This window comes from Hippocampus guttulatus, chromosome 18 (assembly GCF_054856545.1).
Source record: "Hippocampus guttulatus isolate MCC_2025c chromosome 18, RoL_Hgut_1.0, whole genome shotgun sequence".
Taxonomy (NCBI): domain Eukaryota; kingdom Metazoa; phylum Chordata; class Actinopteri; order Syngnathiformes; family Syngnathidae; genus Hippocampus; species Hippocampus guttulatus.
The window spans coordinates 5594741-5616399 of NC_141278.1; the positions used below are offsets into that span (position 1 = coordinate 5594741).

Here is a 21659-nt window from a genome sequence, read left to right on the forward strand (position 1 = left end):
GCTTCTCTGAGTACATCAGTGAAACAAATGAGGCCAAAAATATACTGGGGTAGACGTACGATTTAGGGTGGGACCACAACAAAAAAAAAAAAACGCAATATCAGTCACGCAAGTGGGATAATTGAAGCCGGAAGGTATTAGGAAATCCCTGCAGTCAGTCGAATATATAATGGCGGGGAGATGTGAAGAGAAGACAAGTTCCACGAGATCAGGCGGTCAACACAAGAGGAATCTCAACCGGGCCAGCAACGCATCATGACCTCCGAAACGTGTAAGTCAGCGACTTGAAATGAGAATGTTTCCCGTTTTTTTGGTTCCTCTTTTGGCATTCATTCATGCTCTTCTCATACTTCCACATAGACGTACAAATCCTCGCTGTGGGTTTGCTAGCCTTTCTGGTACTACGTGCCGCCGGAGCTCCGCTTACTGAGGCACCCGCCGTCTTTCCATCAACTGACACCTCAAGTGAAGAGGAAACCGAGTCCTCCGAGCTGCTGAGCTCCTCTGATGTTTGGGAGTCGGTTCTGGCTACCGCTAAAGACCACCAGAAATCTGTAAGTGCAACTTCAAAAGCCTCGTCATTGGCTCCTTCTGTCTGTAATACTTTATTTCTCTTGTGACTCTTGTGACAATTTCAGTTTGAAGATGAATTCCAAAACCATGTCCAGTTTCATTTACTGGAGGACTACAAAATCTCCCAGCTTCCAGCAAACTGTCCCTCCTCCAACTTCAGCAAGGTAAGAACCCGAAATGGGGAAAACTCTATTCCCAAGTAGTCCTGATTCAAAAGATTCAGATTCAACTCCAGTATTGAGTAAAAGTAAAAACACCTCACTACAAAAGTAAAAATGACATTTACAGTTGATTACATACCATATCATTTTGATAACTTGTCAAAACGAAAGAAAATCACTTTCCATGTCGCCTGGTGTTTAATTGGTAGCTAGCACGGTGTAGACTTGACCTTTCTGCTTTCCAAACGATGCATTCTAATTGCTTTGCTAATGACTTGAACTGGCTAACAAGAAATAAATCATAATGCATACATATATTCTCAAGCAAGTAAAAAACAGAAAGTGGTGCCTCTGGTCAAATATCCGTTTTTTCTATTGACGCAGCTAGCATAAATTGTTTGTTAGCATTATTGATAAGCGCGCTTGCCGCTTATCAATGTTTGTGTTTATTTTGACAGTTCAACTATTATTATTTTGACTTATCAACGCTTGTGTTTATTTTGACAGTAAACTTGAACTAGGGTTGGCGTTAAACATCTTGAGGCCTCTTTTATGATGAATAGTTCAATAATTTCCAAACCGCTGCTTTCTGTGAAGTGTTCTATACTGAATACGCTGCCGCCTTACAGCGCTGGTATCTCTTGGCCTTCGCAAGTCCCCCACCCCCATAAAAAAAATCATCCGAATGGCGGCTTCTCACTTTAACTTCTCATCACTGTACATGATTGACTCGCTTACCTTGATTGTATATTTTCTCTCCTCCAAGGAGGCTTGCCTCCACAGGCTGGCCAAAGGTCTGTCCTTTTATACGAGTCTTCTGAAGCAAGTGGAGAAAGAATATCCCGGCACTAGAATTCTGTCCGAGGCCAAACGCAACACCGGACTCATCCTCTGGAACATCAAACAAAAGGTTGGTAATGCACAGACCGGCAATTTAGCGATATGACTTTAACATGGTAAATTCTCTTAGGTGAGGTCGTGAAATTACACTTAACTCATTCAGTACCAGCCAATTCTGGACCAAGTCTGAAAAGACGTTTAAAAACGTCTTTGGGAGTGAATGAGTTAAGAGACCTTATTGGCACTCGAGAATTGTGACGGTGGTCATTTGGCACGGTCTCGCTGGGGCGAGTTTAAAAATAGTTCAAGTCATTCCAAACTTTCCCCCGGGGACGTTTTTTATTCCTTTTTCCTGTATTATTTCTTGATCAGACATTTTTTGACGTGTTTGTTGCTCTGTCCTGCAGATGAAAAAGCCAGAGGAGGTCACAAGCCTAAGCAGCAGCCAGGAGAAAAGCCTGCTGGAGTCATTGGACAACGCAAATGCTTTTCAGAGAAAGATGACGGCGCACAGCATCCTGCGGCAGCTCTACATCTTCATGGTTGATGGCAAGAGGGCGCTGAGCCGGAGAGACAGGCGCAGGGGAAGACCTGCCAAGGTTTAACACATTGAAGTAGTCACATCCGCAACGAAGGCCGTGTCAGGAAAGTTGGGCAAAGCCTGAGCCAAATTAAGGGAACTTGTTGTATCTGCAGTGAAGTGTCGTAATCCACTGACGGAATGATGATGTATTTATACGTTTTTGAATGACGCAGAGGTTGGTTTTTTTTTTTGCTATTTATTCCTTGAAGAAAATATTTATTGCCCAGACAAAAACCCCCTTGTGGTGGGTATGCCTTATTTATTACAAATGGTAATTTAAATTATTTAAAGATATTTATTGTATTGAATTGTTTTGAGACTTGAAGTCATGGTAACTATTGATGCATATTTATTTCAACAGTTTTTTTTATTGAATGTATTTTGTAAACGATCAATAAAAAATGTATTTGCCTACCAATGAATGAAGCTTGATTTGAAAGAACACCTTGGCAGGGGTCTTGTTCGACTGCAAAGTATCAAATATAACTTTGTTGGGGGTTGATTAATAATTCTCACTCATTCAGGAAGACCGACAATCCGATTGGGGATTTTTCTGAAGTTTCATCACAGATTACATCGATGTCATGTACATACACAGATATCTCAATAAATTAGAATATTGTATCAATTTCAAATTCAAAGCGATAGTTATCAAAATGATAAAAATGGAAGTCCTGAAATATTCCACTCCATGCGTTGGGAATTGAAAGCTTTCCCTGACAACCCCCCCCCCCCCCAAAAAAACTCTTTACTTACTAGGTCGTTTGTCAGACATTTATTGACAAAAAAATGAAAACGGGGCAAACGCAAGTATAGAATGACATCACAACAAATGAATATCTGTGACCAAATCAACATACTGTATAAAGAACAGCATTTGACATTGAAGATGCTGGTGGGCTGCTCCCTGGACACTCTGGAGGAGGTGGGCAACAGGAGGATGCTAGCTAGTCTAACAGCTATGATGGACAGACCCTCCCACGCCCCTCCAGGCTCGTTTTTTTATAAATACTTTTGTTGTCTTGGTTTCCCTGGACAAGACACTCGTTCCTGCCGACTGCTGTCAGGCTACTAAATAGACAGACCTGAAAACCTGGATTCACTCCCACTCGCCCATTTTGCATATGCTTATATTTTATAATTTAAAGCATTTTTGTGTACATTTCTGAGCAGAATGTGGAAAATAAATGTTCAATACAAGGTGGTTGTCGTGGCTTTCAGGTGGGGGGTGTTGGTGTGGACGCTGTCGCTCCTCAACCCCAAAGTAAGCTGAAAACGAGCACACAAAAAAAAAACCCCAGTGAAGCATACTTTTTCATTGTTGCTTTTGACTGAATATGCCATTATTTTTCTTCAAGGTTCTCTTCCTACGTATTGTTAAATAACCACAGGGCATTCATATCTATTCCAAATGTTAAAAAAATAGCTTTATTGTACATGAATGCTTTGGTTTTAGAGATTATGCTTTCGGTAAGATCAAGGCAAGGGAACCATGAATTAATATGAAATACAGTCTACTTGACAAATTCTTTTTTTTTTTAACTCTCGAGACACCTTGACTTGTAGTCTTTTAAGCATTCACGTCTTCACAAAAAACAAAATGGTGTAAACAAAAATCTGATTAACAACAACAACGCAAACAAACCTGTGGCTTGATCAATTTCAACTTTTCGGGTCTTATGAAACAATGATATGCAAAAATGTGGAGTGCAATTCTTAAACCTGAACTTATCTGGACAGTGTACACGAAATAATTTTTTTAAAAAAAGAAAAGAAGAATATATATACACATACGGTATATTTGAAAACTATGTTCTACTACATTGTGATATCGATTTCTATGACATGTTCAGTCTTTACTCAAACTATCACTCTTGGTGAGACACACAAAGAGTGCAGGCGTATGAGTGTGCCCACACACGCGACAAAACGCTGACACAAAATTAGATGATGCCATTTGGTCCGAGCGCTTGTCAGCAGTTCACTCGAACTGTGCCGACAATTAAGTGGTATTTTTCCACACGCATGCATTGCAACATCAGGCCCTTTGCTCTTGATACCACTTTATCGGACCACAAAAAAATGACAAAATGACTGGCAGTTTTGCAAGAGCCCAGGGGAGAGCCTCGAAACTACAATAACGATTGGTCTCACTCAGCAAAAGTAGTGCTATGACAGGCAGAGATATGTTCCATAAGTTTAGGCTTGATTTTTACATCCGCATTGGTTTTTCATTGTGGTTCTCCTTTGCCACAAGTGTATTATAATATACAGTGTTCATGTGTTACCCCAAGACTGATGGCTCTGGCATTCCTGGATCTGCTCCTCGTTTGAACCCTGTCAGGTGACACAAAACATAACGAACAATATTAAATATAAATACACATGAATTCTAATTGGGGGAAAAAAAGTAAGAAATACGTTTTATTCTGGCATCGAGAGCATCAGTCGGATTCTAAAAGAACGAACGATTCAAACAGAGAATTTCTTTCTCCCCCTCCCATTCAGTGGTTTAATTATAAAACAGTTTGAACATACCGCAGTTGAGCAACCATTCACAAATTTGCATCTCTGAATTGTAGAAATGTGAGGAAATGCTACTTAGGATTGGTGTGAACCAAGTGATGACATCGGCGTCGGTGTTTCCGATGTGACAATTGAAAAAATTTCGACCGGATGAGGCGAACGTTTGAACTTCCCGTTCCGTATGCCAAAACACACGTTTTGTACCCTTACGTGACAGTGTGGCTGTCACCATGTGGCTCAGAACTACGAGTTTTACACGACTGACCAAGACCTTCTCAAGTAAAAGTGCTAATCATTGACTATATTACAGTTCAGTACAATCAAAATCACGTGTATTAAAAGGTAACACGCTAATGCTAACTGGCTAACACGAGACCGGCGTCTTTTATAGTGGCCGGGTGCATTCATACTGACCTAAGTACAGCACGGTTGGAATAAAACCCCATCGAATGGCGAACTGTCCGCATTGAAACAGCTGCTGGAGTCGCTGTTTGGTCTCCTTACTTATTTTTGCCATTTTTGCTTGACACTTCTGCAGCGAGAATGCCACTACGTGTTACCAAGGACACGGAAACGGAAATACGCCGTCATAGAAAGAAGAGGACGTTTAGTTTTGTCGCCATCTTGTGGCTGGAAGATGCAACTGCGAGTATGTCACCCCTTTTAATGTACTTTACTCCAATACATTTTCGGTGGGGATCTGTACCGAATAATTTTTTTCTGACGACTTTTTACATATAATTTAAACAACAAAAAAGTCTGACACGTCCCATGCTGAGTTATATACATTTTCTTAACGTTTTGTTTTATAATTAGTACACAGTGGGAATCATAGTGATGCAGTCCACACATTGATGCATTATCAGAGCCCAATTTAATAATACTGTACACCCTGGAATGTCAGCAGCCAATCACAAACACTTTCCAGTCACCAAAAACTAATTTGAGCTAAAAAAAAAACCAATCAAACACTTTATTTCCATAAGCATTGAGCTGCACATCCTCACATATATAAAAAGACCAATAAAAAACATCAACAGAATGATGTACAGCAAAAGCAGAACCAGTCACAATTTGTAAACCGACAAAGTGAAACACACCGATTGTCCATCCAAATGATGTGCATCAAACCGTTAATAGCACACAGACGACGGTTTATACTGGCGAAGGAGGTGGCGTTAGTGTTCGTAGGATGATGCGATGCGGATGGGTTGACTTGGGACACAGGAAACAAGATTGCTGAAATTACTACAAAATACTTGTCATAGTGGGCGAGATGAGATATTAAAAACAATCCACAATTTTTTCTTACAAATACAACATATATTTGGATTGGTAACCGTGAGAAATACTCATTTACAAATATATAATTAGCTTCTCAAGTGCAAAACGTAATACTCCATAGCCCTCCCACCCAAGTCAAAACATTTGTTTATTAATTATTTAGAAGTTTATTCTCTTTCATTTTCGAGGGAAGGGAGGGTGCTAACTTTGTTATTGCTCATCAGAACAACAATACTGATTGTATATGTTAAGAATGGGTTCATGTGACGCATCACTTACGAGTGGTTCCCCCCCCAAACTTGTGATGGAAGAATGTGGATTTTTCTAAACAAGCACATCATTTACTGGACTGGAGTGTAAACAGACCACAACTTTTAGGTTTCAATCCATTTGTCCAGAGAGTGAAGGTAAGGTTTGCATTGTTATGGGGAAGCAGCAATCTTTAAAAAGCAATAAAAACATTGTCTTTTTGAACTGGAAAGTATTTACAACTTCATCCGATCAGCAGCTTTTCCACTTAAAAAAAAAAAAAAAAAAAAAAGATTTTCAAAACTACGGACAGCACACACACACTCGCCCAACCACACGCACAATATTTATACGCCCATAAACTGGTGGCTGTATGGAAAATGCATGCGAAGGCAACACATGCCCAAATAAAAATCATTTCTCAAAATACTTTTGCACACGGAGTTGAGTGATGAGCTTCAAATGTACCCATTTTCGGCAGGTGACTTTAGACTACTCGGCACAGAAAAAAAACGCCACAGTAGAGCATCGGAGAGACAAAAACAAAATGTTTGTGGTCCCTTGCGTTTGGCATGGCTTACAGTTCCAGGTGAAAAATCACAGGATCAGATCCAAAGGTTCGTCATAGAAAAAAACAACAACAACAATTTCAAAGGTCCGAGCCGAGGTGCACGCTGATGCTCGGCGAACGCTGCGTGTGGTTTAAATAGCCCGTCCCTTCCTCCTGCAGGCTGCATGAATAATGGCCAGCCTCTGGGGCGGTGTGGGTACTGGAGGGCGGGACGCTACCGGCGGTGACCTGCTCAAAAGAACGGGAGAACACGGCGCTGGCGGTGCGCGTCAAGCTGGTGAGAGCTCCCGCTTTGGGCACCGACTGGCTCGAAGTGAGCGTGAGGCGCTTGACGGACGCCTCGGCGCTCTCGCTGGCCGCCCGGCCGGCTGGAAGTGGGCTCGTCTCCTTTTCCTTGCTGCCGCGCCCGCCCAGACGACACATCTTCATGGCCTTGGCGCCGAGGTTTAAAGTGGTGACGCTGTTGCTGATGGTAATGGTGGGCGGGGTGGTGTCGGGCGCCATCCCGCCTGGCCACAGACCTTCATCCGCTTCAGAGATATCCATCAGCTCATCCGGGGAACCCAGATCCACTGCGTCTGTGGGAGCGAATCGAGAGAGAGAGAGAGAGACGAGAATTAACCAACAAGCGATCAGCAAAGAATCATTTGTCATTCAGCCCATGACATTCTGTTCACATCCTCCGTAGCAAAGGTGATGATCACACATTTTCGTGCCATTACAATGTGATTTGGAATTTTTGCTTTGGACAAAAAAAAATAAAAATAAATTACAGCAAGTCAGGGGCTGCATGGCAAAAGTTTTTTTCTTATTTCTGTCTTCCAGCAGGTGGCGCCTAAAGTCCATCACCACAGCCTGAGAGATGACTTCCTGCAACCTGCTGTCAAGACAATTTTTCAGACTCCCAACACCAACAAAAGGTTAGTTTAGCCAAACAATGTCGTTTTATTGGCAACGGGAGTGACATGTTAAGTCCCAAAAGAAGACAGGGAAGGACAGTATTGAGGTCAGAAGTCTAGCAAACACCACAAAGGGAAAGTGAAGACGGCAAGACAGCAACTGCATTGGAAAACACGTTCAATTAGTCTCAAAATAAATATTTGCACACACAAATCCTTTTGTATCTTAATCAAACTCTCAGGGAAGAGTTGCAGAAAGAACAACACAGAAAAAGCTGGTGAACAGAAATGCAGGCTGGCGTTATTGTATCCAATGCTCGGATGAAATCGAATTGATCAGTTTCAAACAGTCACGAAAAGGTTTGATTCTACACTGGCTGGCTTTAAATGAAGACCTGCATATCTTTGCCCAGCTAATGTCTAATTAGAAAATAAGCGTCTCGGTGCAACCCAGGGACTGCTGTCAAGGAGGCATAAAATGTAGTGAAAGAAAGCACCCCAGAATGGAAGCGTTTGCCGTCCATCGCACACACAGATGTGATGAGAACCGTTTGTTTTGTCATGAAGTCAAGGAACGTTGGCAGGAAAAATGTGAGGAAACCCGAGCCCACAGGGGACAGAGTGAGTCAAAAAGCAGTTGGACTGACTGAAGTAGAGTATACAGTAAGTTAGGGCTGAACATTTTGAAAAGTGGTGCATTAATGACCAACAGAATGGAAGCAGCCCCCACCCCAAATTATCACCCTTGACAATTTGAAATCCTGAGATATTTGAATTCAATTAATTGTTCAGCCCTAGTGCCAGTAAGTGGGAGGAAAAAAGGTGAGGTTAAAAAGGTAAAAAGAGGGAAATCTTCATGCGGCTTTTCAGACAACGGCCCCCCGCAGACAGTTACCTAGGTTACCCCAGGAGTGGGGCAACGGGGAGGAGGGGCTTAGTGCTGGCTCCTCCCTATGGAGGCTGACCCAGAACTCTCATTTTCCATCATTCGCCTCACAGACTTCTGCCTCCTGACCTCCTGCCCCCGCAGGCTGGATTCGTGACTTCGGGGTTCCGGGCTGACCTCGGAGGCACCTCCCAAAGTTTCGCCATCCGGGTGTGTGCGGCCGTCCGAGCGTGGTCTCAGGGAGTCTCCGTTGGGCATTCGCTCACTGCTCACGCCTGTCACACTGATATCGGGGATGACCACGCCCCCCAGCGCGGTCTCACTGTCTACACTCACCTCCTGGGACTCTGCCAGTGCGCCATAGGAGGTAGGGGGGAGGGGGGATTTTGAACAACACACACATGCACCCAAACAACCACATCATGCACACACATGGAAGAAAAAAAGGAAATGTGCACAGGCACACACAACCATGAGAAAACAAGATACAAAAAGTAATTAATGCGGCGCCAAAAAAGATAAAGACACACAAAAAAATGTGGCGATCAGAACACAACCGATGATTTAAACATGCGCCTGAGGAGATGAACATTTGGATGAAATCTTCGCAGAATCTATTTGAACCAATGAGCCAAGTTTGATCATAGTTTCAGTTAATCCACTTTTGTTCATATACTGTACCTAAACCTAAAATACTACACAAACTGTTTACAGTGAGCCCCCGCTATATTGTAAGTGATGTTTTGTTTTTATTTTACAGTTACAAGTCTAAGTTTAGAGTTCATTTGTACATTGTGTGTGAAGGCTTCAAACCGACGACAAGGCGTTTGTATCCAGCGATGTGGCATTTGGCAAAATCCTGTCAAAAGCCGAGGGCTTCAAAATAAAAGCGTTTGCAACTGTTCTTATACTGCCATGCTTTTAATTTGGAGGTGTGACTTTTAACAGAAAATGTTGCGCAGATGTCGGGGGGGGGGGGGGCAGCGTGAACCAAAGTCACATAACGACCCCGCTAATGTAGAACCCCGATTAAAATCGGACTTCCTGAAATTGGTTAATTCCACTCCCCCCTCAAAAAGGAGTGGGGGGGGGGGGGGTGTTTTGTTTTATGTGTCAGTTTGACAGCAAACTTCAAATGGGAGTGACAAACAGCTTGAAGCAAGCACACTTGGCCTCTTGTTGATAAAACCGTGGGCTTGAGAGTAGTTTCATTAAAGTCCGTTTATTGAATAAGTTTAAATCAGTTTAGGTACGTAGTGAAAAACTTTTTTTTTTTAAATATGCTTTCGCTGTATCGTGGATTTTCATTTTTAGGGCCTGGAACGTATCCCCAGTATCAAACAGGGGTTCACCGTGTACAAATTTGGCACAAGTGCAAAGAGCCAAGCTTGACAGCATTGGTGGAAAAATGGTCAACGAACCAAAAGGGTGATGAGTGACAACACTTGACAGTGAAATGATGGAGCTCTTAAACCGCTCGCTCTCATTTGTGCGGCGCGGGAAGCGCTTCTCGTCTCAGTACGTTTGAGTTCTCCCTATTCAAATTTCACGTCACCGCGAGGAGGCGCGCAAAGCTGCTCACCGTGTCGTTTCCAGCGGTGGCCGCGTATAGAGAGCGAAGTGACAGCATTCCGCGAGATCCTGGAGGCGGTGGGTGTGATCTCCACCTGGATACTTCGCGCTCCTTCCTTGGTGTTGCTTTTCAGAGCCGCGCCCTGCTGCGTCGACTTGATGGCGTTCCCCACCTGATGGATGAGGACAAAGCACAACGTCGTCAAGTAGGACTGCGGGGGCAAGAGCGGCGCAGGATTTTCGGGGGGGGGGGGGGGGGGGGATTTGCAGCTGCGGTACAGCCTGTGGCCATCCACTGTCATGGTGTTCCTCATTCTTGGGATTTTTATCAAACTTGTATAATTACAATAACAATGTATTATTGTTTACAAAAAAACAAAAAGAGGGAGAAATGTGTAGATAGCCACAACGCAGTAAAAACTAGTGTCAAATGTTGGCGTTTCGTTTCCCTTTTCGCCCATGAATCAAGGAGACAAAATATAATGCGAGTAAAAATAATGTGGGCAGAGATGAATAACAAAGAAAATGTGTGTCCCTTGCCAACCATAACTGGAACAAAAGCATGATTGACAACACTTTGATCAGTCTGCTGAGCAAGCCAACAATGTGACTAAACCAAATAAGATTGCCACCATAATCCCTTCTTTTTTTCTTTCTTTCTCCCCCTCTCAGAATTATGCACAAGTTTAAAATCTTAGAGGCCACCAAGTTAAGAGCATTTACAAGTCTTTGCACTATATCGAAATTCTTGAAATTCACATGGAACAGAGTGGAAGCATGTCACAATGTGGCTTTTGTTCAAATTGGGGTGTAAGGGGGTGGGATGGGGGGGGGCATGCACGTGCAGGCCACTTGATTTGGTGGCGCAAGGGCTTGACATAAAGCAAGAGGCTTTGATTAACACCGAATCATGAATTTAACGTGGCCATAAATCCTTTTGATTTTTATTTTTTTATCATTGTGGAGGAATGCACCTTGACTGGTGTAGTAATACTGCAGGCTTATGTTCAATCTGCTTCCCCCCACGAGGATTACAGCTAAACAGAGCAGAGTGCAAAGCATGTAAATAATCTAGTGGGATTACGCACGAGTTCGCAGTCCGAAACACACGGAGCAACACAATGCAGTCACAGTGCGCCGCGGGCGAAGCCAATCTACCGGCGAGCATGTGTGTGTGTCGGCTTCACACGCGTCCGCAAAAGCAGGCGCTATTTTATGACCGCGCTCACCAACAAGGCTTCGGGGAACAATTCGAGCTGGGCTCGATAGAGGACATCGTCCAAGGCTTTGGATCCCAGTTCCGCTTCCCCGTTGCACCTATGCACAATTGATGAAGGAAATGAATCACACGACTTGAAATAATGTGCCCTTAAATACAGAATCATAGGAATATCGGCTGTGTGTGCAGGCATGTTTGAAGACTCACCACGCATAGTGTATCCCCGTGAGAAGCTGCACCAGGAACTCTGAGGTGACCGTCATCCGCGTGCTGATACCTTTATAGCGCCGTATCTGTTGCCGCGGGTAACCACATATACACACTCTGGAGGATAACCGACAACAAAATATGGAGAAGTTGAATCAATGGAACAGGGAAGTTGCACAAGCACTACTGTGACTATATGGGCAAAGACCTCTGCATGAGAAGTAAGAACAGCCGTTGGAGAAAAAAAAAAAAAAAAAAGAGTATAAAAAAATAAATGCATTTAAATTGAATATTATGTGAGTTACAATACTGATAGATAGATTTTTCTTCTAAAACGCAATAAAAGTTTGAATCAGGAACACTGCGTGTTTGGACCTGGAGCTGATCTGGCAGAGCGACTGGAGGGAAGTGGAGCTCATGTAGCTGAGAGCAGCGTTGTAGCACAGCAACAGGAAGGTCAGCACCTCAAATCTGGAATGAAAAAGAAAAAAAACCCCCACGCACACAAGAAACTTCATTAAAAAAATTTAATGTTTTCAGGAAACTCTCCAGACACTGTGTGTTCAATTAGGGCTGTGTACAAAGCAATTTTAAATTACTTCTAGATTCATGATTTTGAATAATATTCATTATTTAACATTAAAATCTGTTAAAACGTAGTAAAGCAAACAGTTTTACGTTTTTTTCCTGATTTTGGGGTGGCCCACGGCCCTCTCTTATAACACGCGGGCCATTAAAAAAATGGATGGCAGGCAGCAAATGGCCCCCCCCGTGCCGTAATTTGGACACCACGGGGTGAGCTGATGCTATCAAGATGACTTTGACGTCACTTCAAATTTCAGTTGGCCAGCCAACACAGATCTTGAGGCCGAGCTGACAGGTCAAAGCGTGACCAAAGCGTTTGTCCGCCTTGGGGTTCCTCAAACTACATGACAGATCGCCTAAACGGCAACTTGAAAATTAATAAGACTGGACAGCTGATGTTCGCCACCACCGAAACCGAATTACCGCTGGATGTACAACATTTAAGAGTCTACGGCTCCATCTGAGGTGCTCAGAAAAAAAACGACGTGCACATTTGGAATGAAAATGACCTTTTCCCACATTGACATCAAACACATTTCAGGATTGCGGTCTAAATTTGAAGTCCTTCAGTTTTGATAAATCCTGTTTGAAAGCACGCTAACAACCACTTAACATAACTACAACGTTTCCGTCACCTGTTTTGTGCAGTAAAGTTTTCCCTCTGGAGGAGTGGCCCGCTGTACACCACCCTGCTCAAGCCATGATTGGCGAGGGCCCCTTCCGTCAGGGCCATGGAGCCGATGGCCGAGGGCTGAAAAATCAACATCGGACATTTTGAGGTTGAACGTTTCGTGGGAAAAAAAAAAAAAAAAAAAATGGTGAATTTCTTACGTGTGTCTTACCTCGTGATAGACCGAGGGTTTGGAGAGGGAAGGAACGGTGAAAGATAATACTTTACTCTGCCCATCTTTATCAACTATTTCCTGGTGGGGGAGGAAAGAGAGGAAGACAAAGTACATCCGGAGGTGAGGAAGGGGGAGGAAAAAAAAAATCTGGTTTTGTTTGTGTACGCACTATACTGGTAAGAGCTTATACTCCAGAAAAACTGACATTGAACGCATGGGTGTTTGTGTGATGGGCTGGCGCTTCTCTTCTGTCTGTGCAGTGTTGTGTGTGAACACCCACGGCAACACACCTCAGGGTATGTGTGACCCCCCCCCCCCCCCCACCCCGCCGCCCTCCCTCCATCCCCCACTGAGTGCTTGTTAATGTCAGATCGATTATAAGGAGGAGAGCAATGGGTGCTGAGTGACACATGACCTATTCCGTTATGCAGACAGGAAGAGAGCGACACCGGCGCGCACGCAGAAAAATCATCAGCCCAAATGGATTCCATCGGCATACGAAGACGGAACGAGCTACGAGGTGCTATTCGTTTGTCACGGTCCGTCCATGTCGCATCCATCTCGCCGCCGAGACTGCTTTCGAAACAGGCAGAAAGGCTACAATATGAATGAATCTTTCAAAAAACGAGAACGAATTGGGGTGGACGATTTCGAAAAATCATCGAATTGCATTCCCCTCCCCCCACTCAATATCGTGATGGTGATTTAACATGTTTTTTTTGTGTCTTTAAAGCAAACAAGAAATACATTAATCTGTATTACAAGAACAACTATCAGATTTATCAGACACACTTGTTTTGGTCTTATGCTGAAATAATCGCAAATGAGCGACGAATTAATATGGAAGACATTTGTCTACTTTAACCCTTTCAGGGACAGCGGTCACTACAGCGGACAGTTTATCATGTTATCAGGTTATCATGATCGGTGCATGACAGGGTTAGATTAAATTAGAGCTGTGAAGAGACCAAACACTGGCTTGTACTCTTGTAGAATTCTTTGAACGCGGCGCTTACCAAGTGTGGCGTGAAAAGTCAGATGACAACAATAACGGAAATGAATCATTTTTCATGTTTCATGAAATGGTGAGAAGGGTTGGAATTGAATTCATAGTGAAGCCTTATTCGAATAAAGACACACACACACACACACACACACACACACACACACACACACACACACACACACACACACACACACACACACACACACACACACACACACACACACACACACACACACACACACACACACACACACACACACACACACACACACACACACACACACACACACACACACACACAGAGTCCACTCGCCCTCTTCCCTACCAAGTTGTAAATGCCCAGCAGCAGGGCCTCGATGCAACCCGAGGTGTGCGGGTCCCTGGCTGCGCTGACAGACAGAAGGCTCCACAGGAGCTCTGGAAGGAACTGAAGAGTGAATCGCTGCAGCTGCGGCTCACCGCTCCGGTAAAACTCAAATAACTGGTGACACACCGGCTCCAGCAGCTGAGGATGATCCAAAGCACGACATTATGAAAACCGAGGCGCCAGTTCAAACCGATGTCTCAAATATGACGTAGCCAGCAGCTTTCGTGCGTAGATGTGTTTGGAATGCCCGTACCTCACTGTAATTCTCCCGGATGACTTTGTAGAGCGCGGGCACAAGGGCACCTTTGTCTTTAAGCGATGCAGCATAGGCTGACACGGCGCTGTCAGGCAAGGTCTGAAACGCAGGAAGCAAAGTTGGTCGGCATTGAAGCTCACTTGTGGATCATGAAATGAAAGATGAACAGATCATCTCGTTACTTGCGGGAAGGGTTTACATGTGTTCAACGCTCGCGCAACCCGTTGCTTCTGCGTTGTACCGCACGGTGTCACAACAATGTGAGCGGCATCGAAGTAGACTGCGCAACGCTCGTGGAGAGGAGCGAGTTTTCTTGTGTGTGAGTGTGTGTGTGAAAGCGCCATCGTAACGGCCATGTTTATTTTTAATCAGAGCACCGATGGCGTTTCACGTTCCATGTTAGCACCAAGGTAGCTAGCTAACTTAGAGTCACGTCCATGTTAGCACCAAGGTCGAGGTAGCTAGCTAACTTACAGTCACGTTCCATGTTAGCACTAAGATAGCTAGCTAACTTAGAGTCACGGTCTATGTTAGCGCTAAGGTAGCTAGCTAACTTAGAGTCACGTCGCATGTTAGCGCCAAGGTAGCTAGCTAACTTAGAGTTTGCCTCTTATTTGGAGATTCTTTTTTTTGGGGGGGGGGGGGTGGCGTGTTTAAATCAGTTTGACTTTGAATGCATTTAAAATGTGCAAGATATTCTTTTTGAGAGTTTTTTTTTTCGCTTTAGCATACCTTATATTCTGACAGCCATTCCTCCACCACTCCTTGGTCCATCGCCAACATGTTCCTGCATTTGAAGAGGCGTCGCCTCTACCTACACAAAAGTACAATTTTATAATTAAAAAAAACAATCTTATGCAGACGGATTGCAGTCTATTTTGATGACATTCTGAATACTTTGTCAGGAACACTTGAGTTTCATAAAAAAAAAAATTAAAAATTTAAATCAATGGCATCTCCCAAGTCTGGAAGCTATCAAATTCAGGTTACAAATTAAAAGCGCTGTCGTTTGACAGGGTCTGACAAATGTAGCTCATGGTAGTAAACTGTTCAACTAAACAGCCATGGATAAATGGGCAGGAGGAATGCGGAGTCCATGTTTGGTGTGTCTCTTTTCACGGAGGCTGCTTAAAAGAGCAAGAGCAGAGGAAGTAAATAGTCCAGATTCAATTTTTTTTTGATTTGGCCCATAAAACTACTTTAACTCCATTACTTCCCTTGTGAAACAATACATCCTAAAATCTAATAAGACTTCAGCCCAGGGAGAGCAACGGGGACAACAAATAACCCCAACTCGAGATATGCTTGTTCGAAATGACATCCAACTTTCGCTCTACGCTCCACTTCCTCTGCTGTACTTTCCCTTCGCAGGGCTAAGAGCTTTATTTGGTATTATTTTGGTGCATGGCTCCTAAAAGGCAGCCAGGTGTCCATTTTTGGACTGCGTCAGTGATGAGAATGACAAGTGGGGGGGGGGGGGGGGGTTGCAGCGACTCATTAAAAGGAGACGGATAATGAGACAGAACAGCCTGCATTTAGTGAAATTAGTGCATTGTGGCAGCGTGTTCCGTCACATGTAATAAGGGTCTTGAAATCTTGGGCCGAGGTTGTATGTGTGCTTTAAACGCAGGCGGTGACAGTCTGAGCCTTAAAAAAAAGAAGAAAAAAAAAGACAGTTTCCCTCCTCAGGGTTTATTTTTCCGACCATATTGGTTTCTCGGGTGCAATTTGCAGTGAAAGTGAAAGGAGAAAAAAAATTCAGTTACCTTTCTATTAAAAAAAAGAACAACCTAAAATGGATCTTGAGAAAATGAGTAATACCTGTCCTGAAAACTAATTCATAAAAATCAGGCATTGCTTTTGAATTTTGTTCCAACAGAATTATTATTTTTTCCGTCCCAGAAGCGTTGCAGCTTGACAATTGCCACTTTGGCAAATTCCAGTTTTAAAGTTCATTCAGTGAACATTTTTTTTAATCTTTCTATAATACAGAACGTACAATAATGTAAAAAAAAAATTAAATAAAATTTTTTAACAGTTTTTGCACATTTTGGCACCATGAGACAGTTTATGAGGCATACTGTCGTGGAGACTGAGCTCTTCTCCCGGCTTCTCAGTACGGCAGTAATATTACTTGCTCTTTACAGAGGATAAAGACTAAACGCCTGCGAGTGTTTTTATACGGTCTGTCTACAAGTGTTGTGGCACAGTTTGCGGAAGGGTAAAGCACCGCCGCATAGATGCTAATTGTGTGCTTGTGAGGTTTCCCATTGGGTGTTAGCATCAAGTTAACAGACGCCTTGTAGGCCTTAATCATGTTCAATTCTCCTTGTTTGGTGTTTAGTTTGACAGTGATCTTCGGCTGAGAAGGGCTGAGCCTATTTTTGGATGAATATTGACAAATTAAATCTGCGGGTTGTTGTTTCGTGAGTCGAGTTACCTGTCACGATACAGTGCTCGTGATTCAACCATGCAAGTCAAAGCAAAAATACGTGGCCGCAAATTCAAGCGTGGAAGTATCTGCAATATGCCTGTCTCCAAATGTGTTAAAACCACACAAAAGCAATCAATAAATTAATAAAAAGACAACGATTGATGGCCAACAAATCGGTGTATACATGCAGAAAAAAAAAAAAAAAAAGGAAACGGCTTGTCCTGTTGATGTACTACTGACAGCCCCAAGCAAAAAAAAAAGAAACTCAACCGCCCGGACATTACACAACGCCGAGTAATTATGTCATCGGGAATGCATTTGTCCTCCCGTCATCTTCCAGTTTGTTCGCTCTTCGCGACAGGGATCACGACACAAATCAGCGCGAGCTGGAAACAGACGACTTGATGGAAGGAGCAAAGAATCACACAAAAAATAAATCACTTCAAACAAGTCGTAGCGCAACATGAACAGCTCCAAGTAACATGACCCTGAAGGGATGAGAAAACCTAACGCAAGCCATGTGAGTGAGAGGCACAGGCCGAGTATGAACAGAGCGCAAATCAATCGCAAAGGCAATTGAGAGCGAGATAATTGGATGTACGCAGAGACGACGGATAAAAGGAATGTACACCACACCCGGGGGATTCGTAACGCAATTGAAAGGGAGACGGATGGGTCAATAAAAGAATTTCATTAGGTTCTCCGCTTCCTGTGGCAAGCAGATTAATGGAACGGCATGAGACCTGAAAAAAACCGATAGGATTTTTTTTTTTTGACAGATCTTGAGAATGTTTCGAGACAAATTATCAGCTTTCCAGGAAGTGAGGAAGAATGTGTCAAGTAATCAGTGTGTGTGTGTAAGAATGTTTATCCAGTGCCTGGCTTGAACAAACCTGTTCCTGTGAGCGAGTTTGCAAGCTGCCCACGCCTCTGTCCTTAACGTCGCACACGTACATTAACACACGGCGTGGCCGCAACAGTATAACCTACATATTGCACTTGTTGGCTCATGAGATGTCGTTTTTCCTCCCCCATTCTAAATGGTCAAATGTTCGGCTCTGTTCCCCCAGATCGATGACCCCAACTTCACAGAGTCGCGCTTTGACAGTCAACAGTCGAAACTGTATGATTTTGGCCTTTGAAAAAAGATGACAACTCTCAGTTTTGTCTTTTTCTCAATTTTCTTTTCCCACAAATGAATGCTACATCAGTGTGCGCTGTTGGTTTGAGTTTGAACTAAAGTTCTGTATTGCAGATTTTTTGTTTAAAATGATTCATCATTGGTTTCAGAGAAAATTGATGTAATAAAAATAGAAGTGGTATCAGTTACTTGGTATCGGTGGGTACTCAAGAATTGAGACTCACATTGGTATTGGTCCGGGGTCCCAAAAAAAAAAAAAAAAACCCTAATTGTAGATGAGATTTGTAATAGAGAATTTATTTCTCGTGTTTGCAAAAACAAAAAAAATATGGGAAGAGGACCTTGGAAAAAAACATTTGTATCACAATTAGATTAATATTTTCAAAATCCTTCAGTCCTGCTGAAGAAAGAAGAAAGAAAAAGGCACTAGCGTAATATTTCGAGCATGGCCTACCTCGTGTCTATTCCTGATACACGCGCATTCTGAAATGTGGGTGAGTGGTGAGGTCGAAAGCTTAAAATGAGGAACATGAGAAAAAAAAGAAAAGACGGAAACAATGAAGCGGGCGGTAGGAAGAGTAGCAGAGCTGCCCCAGCTGCTTTTTCCTGCGGTACAGGCCAGGGTGCGCGATGAAACGATAAACGTCGGCAAAAAAAAAAAAAAAGTTTTGAAAGAAATTTGTATTGAAGCTGAATGCTTTTTTTCCCCTTTCCTGTGACTGCACTTTCAGGTAGCTTCAATCCTGCCCTGAGAAGATACAGGAAGTTAAAAAAAATGTGCAAGCAACTGTAGACTCAAACATGGTTCGGCAGTACTTGGCGCTATACTGTGGCAGCTTGACACCGGCGGAATAATCATCTGCGTCAGACAGAAAGGTCTATGTTCCTTTTTTTTTTTTTTTGGGTCATTGTGTTGAAAGACATTTTACAGAACAAAAGCACTACAGGTATCACGATGGAAGTGTTTAATATTTGGATGACAAACCTGTTAAAAAGCGCGAGGCAGTAAGATCCCAGTGATGCATTTTTAGCGTGTGGTTTTTGTTGTTATGGGAGATAGATGGAGCGCTCTAAAAGACAGGAAACCTCTTGTAGCAGCCTACGCGTTAAAGCTGATGATGCATCGTCACCCAACACGGTTGTCTCCACCCCCCCCCCCCCTCCACCCCTTTTCCTTCATTAGTCAGAGCATACGGGGTTAACGTGACAATTTTCTGCTACAGTCAGAAATAGCTTGGAATGCCGCTGCAAGTCTTCCCATTTCAACGGCGCTCTTAAGAGAAAACGAATCACCAGCTTCCACGGTGAATTCAAATGCCGCACGTTACACAACTCGGATAATTCACAGAAGACTGGGGCTGCGTAGTCATCACACGCTTCGTGACAAGCAGCGCGATGTTTTCCTCGAGCTCCAAAGACCAGCTTGGCTGTCAAAAATATATATATATATATTAGCAGTCCCGAGAAATAATTTCCCACACTTATAATAAGGCGCTCTGCAGGTGTATGCATTTGTGACAAGACACACAACTGGAAATACTCCATTTTGACTGACACTTATGTCATACAGCGGGAGTAGGTTTGGGTAATTAATTGATTTAATCAATTAATGTGATTTTCTTCCACTGATTTTTTTTGGGGCAGCTTCCACAGCCAAGAACACATTCATAAGTGCACTGCTTGCACTAACAACATGATTGCAAACAGAGAGCTTGTTTATAAAAGCGCAGTCAGCACTGCCAGGTTGATGACTTTTCCGACGCCTCGAGCATACTGCGAAACAAGAAAGTTGTTCGGAGTCGATTGAACTGAACAATGCTAACAGCACGGTGCCCTCATTGCAAAAGTAATGACTATGGGCATGTTGGAAAATTGTGAACCAAAGTATGTCCTTCCAAAGATCACATTAGAAAAGATAAACAGACATCTGGAAATGGTGAGCCAGGCAATTTTATAATATTCAATTGATGGATGTAAACAAACAACTATTGAGACTCGCAGTTAAGTGCAGCCCATAATTTACTCCTCGTATATATATATATATATATATTCAAGAAAATATGTGGTAAGAGGACCTTGAAAAAAATAATAGTTGCAATCACAATATTATTTAAAAAAAACGAGAATTTAAGAGTGGTCAATGAAACTAACATGTGAAATGTGTTGCTGGGAATACTTATTCTTGTTTTAAAGCATGTTTGGCATATGAGAACAAAACCAAAACTTTGAATCGGTATAATAAATACGTCATTGTCATTTGCATTTTGTATCAGCAAAGGAAGGTGGTATCAATCTATCACCTAAGTCAAGTGTCTAATATTTTATCCATTTCATACAGCTACATAAAATTAGGATCAATACCCGTCTGTGGTTTAAATCAGGACCAAGCTCACCTGTTACCAGACTGCTTTAGGGAGACATACAAAAAAAAAAAAAAAAAGACTATTCATTCGGAACACTCTCACAATAGTATCCCACTGAAAGCTGCATCACATGATTCGCATGATGCTTGGACAGATATGACAACGCTTTACCAAGGCACTGAGAAGTGGTTTGTCTGCAAGGGAACACACCCACACAACATTCTCAAAATAGAGTCCGGTGCAAAGTCTTTCTCTGTGGAAAATGACACCACAGGTCCGCTTATGCTGGAACCATCGCTATACTGGATAGTAATTGCATATGTGGGGCTCATATTACTCCACTAGACCAAATTCGCACTTGTGTTACAAAATCGGACTGCTAAAATTCAAATGTTACTCGTTGCCCTTGCCAGCATTAGTTTGCTGCGCGTTTGTGTTAAACCAGCCCAGCAAAGTGACAAAAGATTAATCTCAGCCCGCCACACACTCTTAATCTTGCTGAATGACTTCGAACTGTCATGACGATTGCCGACAGGTATAGCTAGTTAGCTAGCTCGGCTAAGGCGCGACAACAACTAAACCGGGACAAGTTATTATTTACTTACTGGCATGCTAGTTGTGAAGCTCTGGCGAGTGTCGTCCTGAAAGTTCCGACAAGTAGTAAACAAGCATCACTTCCCCCCTGATAAGTTGCCTTCAGTAATGCAGCAGACCCTCTCCTTCATCGTGGTTACTTTCCTCAGTCAAACCATCTTTAAGTGGGAGCTCTCAGACTCAACGAAAGGAAAAGGACGAGTGGGCCAATGAGAGGCGAATAGGAAGTCATGTTGCCCCTCCCTTTGAATTTATAAGCCAATGAAATTCTTACGTTGGTTATTTCCACGATCAGTGTAGGTTGTCGCTGTCAGCCGCGCTCTCTCTCTTGACGCGTGATCTGTCAAATGTATTTCAAATGAATTACTTTCAAGAACATTGCACGTAACAAGTGCAATGTTATAATTTTCATACAGCAAATGCTGCACATTCACTATGAGAAAAGAATCTATTCGAACTAAACGCTGTTGTCTGATGCATTTCATTTTGACCATGAAT

At 43.0% G+C, this 21659-nt stretch overlaps 3 protein-coding genes across 6 annotated transcripts; 1 reads left to right on the plus strand and 2 right to left on the minus strand.

The window, feature by feature from the left end:
* Nucleotides 1-335: 335 nt before the first annotated feature.
* Nucleotides 336-2334, plus strand: il6 (interleukin 6 (interferon, beta 2)). Its single transcript, XM_086136906.1, has 4 exons — nt 336-554; nt 639-737; nt 1501-1644; nt 1982-2334. The coding sequence occupies exons 1-4, from the start codon at nt 336-338 to the stop codon at nt 2177-2179; spliced, it is 660 nt and encodes a 219-aa protein (XP_085993032.1). The 3' UTR covers nt 2180-2334.
* A 583-nt stretch (nt 2335-2917) lies between these two features.
* tomm7 (translocase of outer mitochondrial membrane 7 homolog (yeast)) lies at nt 2918-5258 on the minus strand. Its single transcript, XM_086137668.1, has 3 exons — nt 5098-5258; nt 4446-4494; nt 2918-3426 (listed from the first exon to the last, which is right to left on the minus strand). The coding sequence occupies exons 1-3, from the start codon at nt 5198-5200 to the stop codon at nt 3411-3413; spliced, it is 168 nt and encodes a 55-aa protein (XP_085993794.1). The 5' UTR covers nt 5201-5258; the 3' UTR covers nt 2918-3410.
* A 280-nt stretch (nt 5259-5538) lies between these two features.
* Nucleotides 5539-21331, minus strand: hycc1 (hyccin PI4KA lipid kinase complex subunit 1). Of its 4 annotated transcripts, XM_086137060.1 has the most exons (13): nt 21173-21331; nt 15362-15443; nt 14627-14728; nt 14332-14511; nt 12998-13078; nt 12791-12906; nt 11946-12041; nt 11571-11687; nt 11374-11461; nt 10155-10317; nt 8652-8919; nt 8582-8619; nt 5539-7365 (listed from the first exon to the last, which is right to left on the minus strand). In XM_086137060.1, the coding sequence occupies exons 2-13, from the start codon at nt 15410-15412 to the stop codon at nt 6866-6868; spliced, it is 1800 nt and encodes a 599-aa protein (XP_085993186.1). In that variant the 5' UTR covers nt 15413-15443; nt 21173-21331; the 3' UTR covers nt 5539-6865. The 4 variants fall into 4 exon arrangements, with proteins under 4 accessions (XP_085993186.1, XP_085993183.1, XP_085993184.1 ...); XM_086137059.1 differs by having other exon boundaries at nt 7218-7365; nt 8582-8919; XM_086137057.1 differs by lacking the exons at nt 8582-8619; nt 8652-8919.
* Nucleotides 21332-21659: the final 328 nt, after the last annotated feature.

Bases quoted from the DNA above. Each gene is read 5' to 3' on its own strand.
- tomm7 (XM_086137668.1), bottom strand. From the start codon at position 5,200: ATGGCAAAAATAAGTAAGGAGACCAAACAGCGACTCCAGCAGCTGTTT. The intron at 4,495-5,097 runs GTCAGTATGAAT...GTCACCTGACAG, and splicing joins TCCAACCGTGCTGTACTTAG to GGTTCAAACGAGGAGCAGAT.
- hycc1 (XM_086137060.1), bottom strand. From the start codon at position 15,412: ATGTTGGCGATGGACCAAGGAGTGGTGGAGGAATGGCTGTCAGAATAT. The intron at 14,729-15,361 runs GTATGCTAAAGC...CCTGCGTTTCAG, and splicing joins AATGGCTGTCAGAATATAAG to ACCTTGCCTGACAGCGCCGT. The intron at 11,688-11,945 runs GTCCAAACACGC...GTTATCCTCCAG, and splicing joins CTCTGCCAGATCAGCTCCAG to AGTGTGTATATGTGGTTACC.
- il6 (XM_086136906.1), top strand. From the start codon at position 336: ATGCTCTTCTCATACTTCCACATAGACGTACAAATCCTCGCTGTGGGT. The intron at 555-638 runs GTAAGTGCAACT...TGACAATTTCAG, and splicing joins CTAAAGACCACCAGAAATCT to TTTGAAGATGAATTCCAAAA. The intron at 738-1,500 runs GTAAGAACCCGA...CTCTCCTCCAAG, and splicing joins CCTCCTCCAACTTCAGCAAG to GAGGCTTGCCTCCACAGGCT.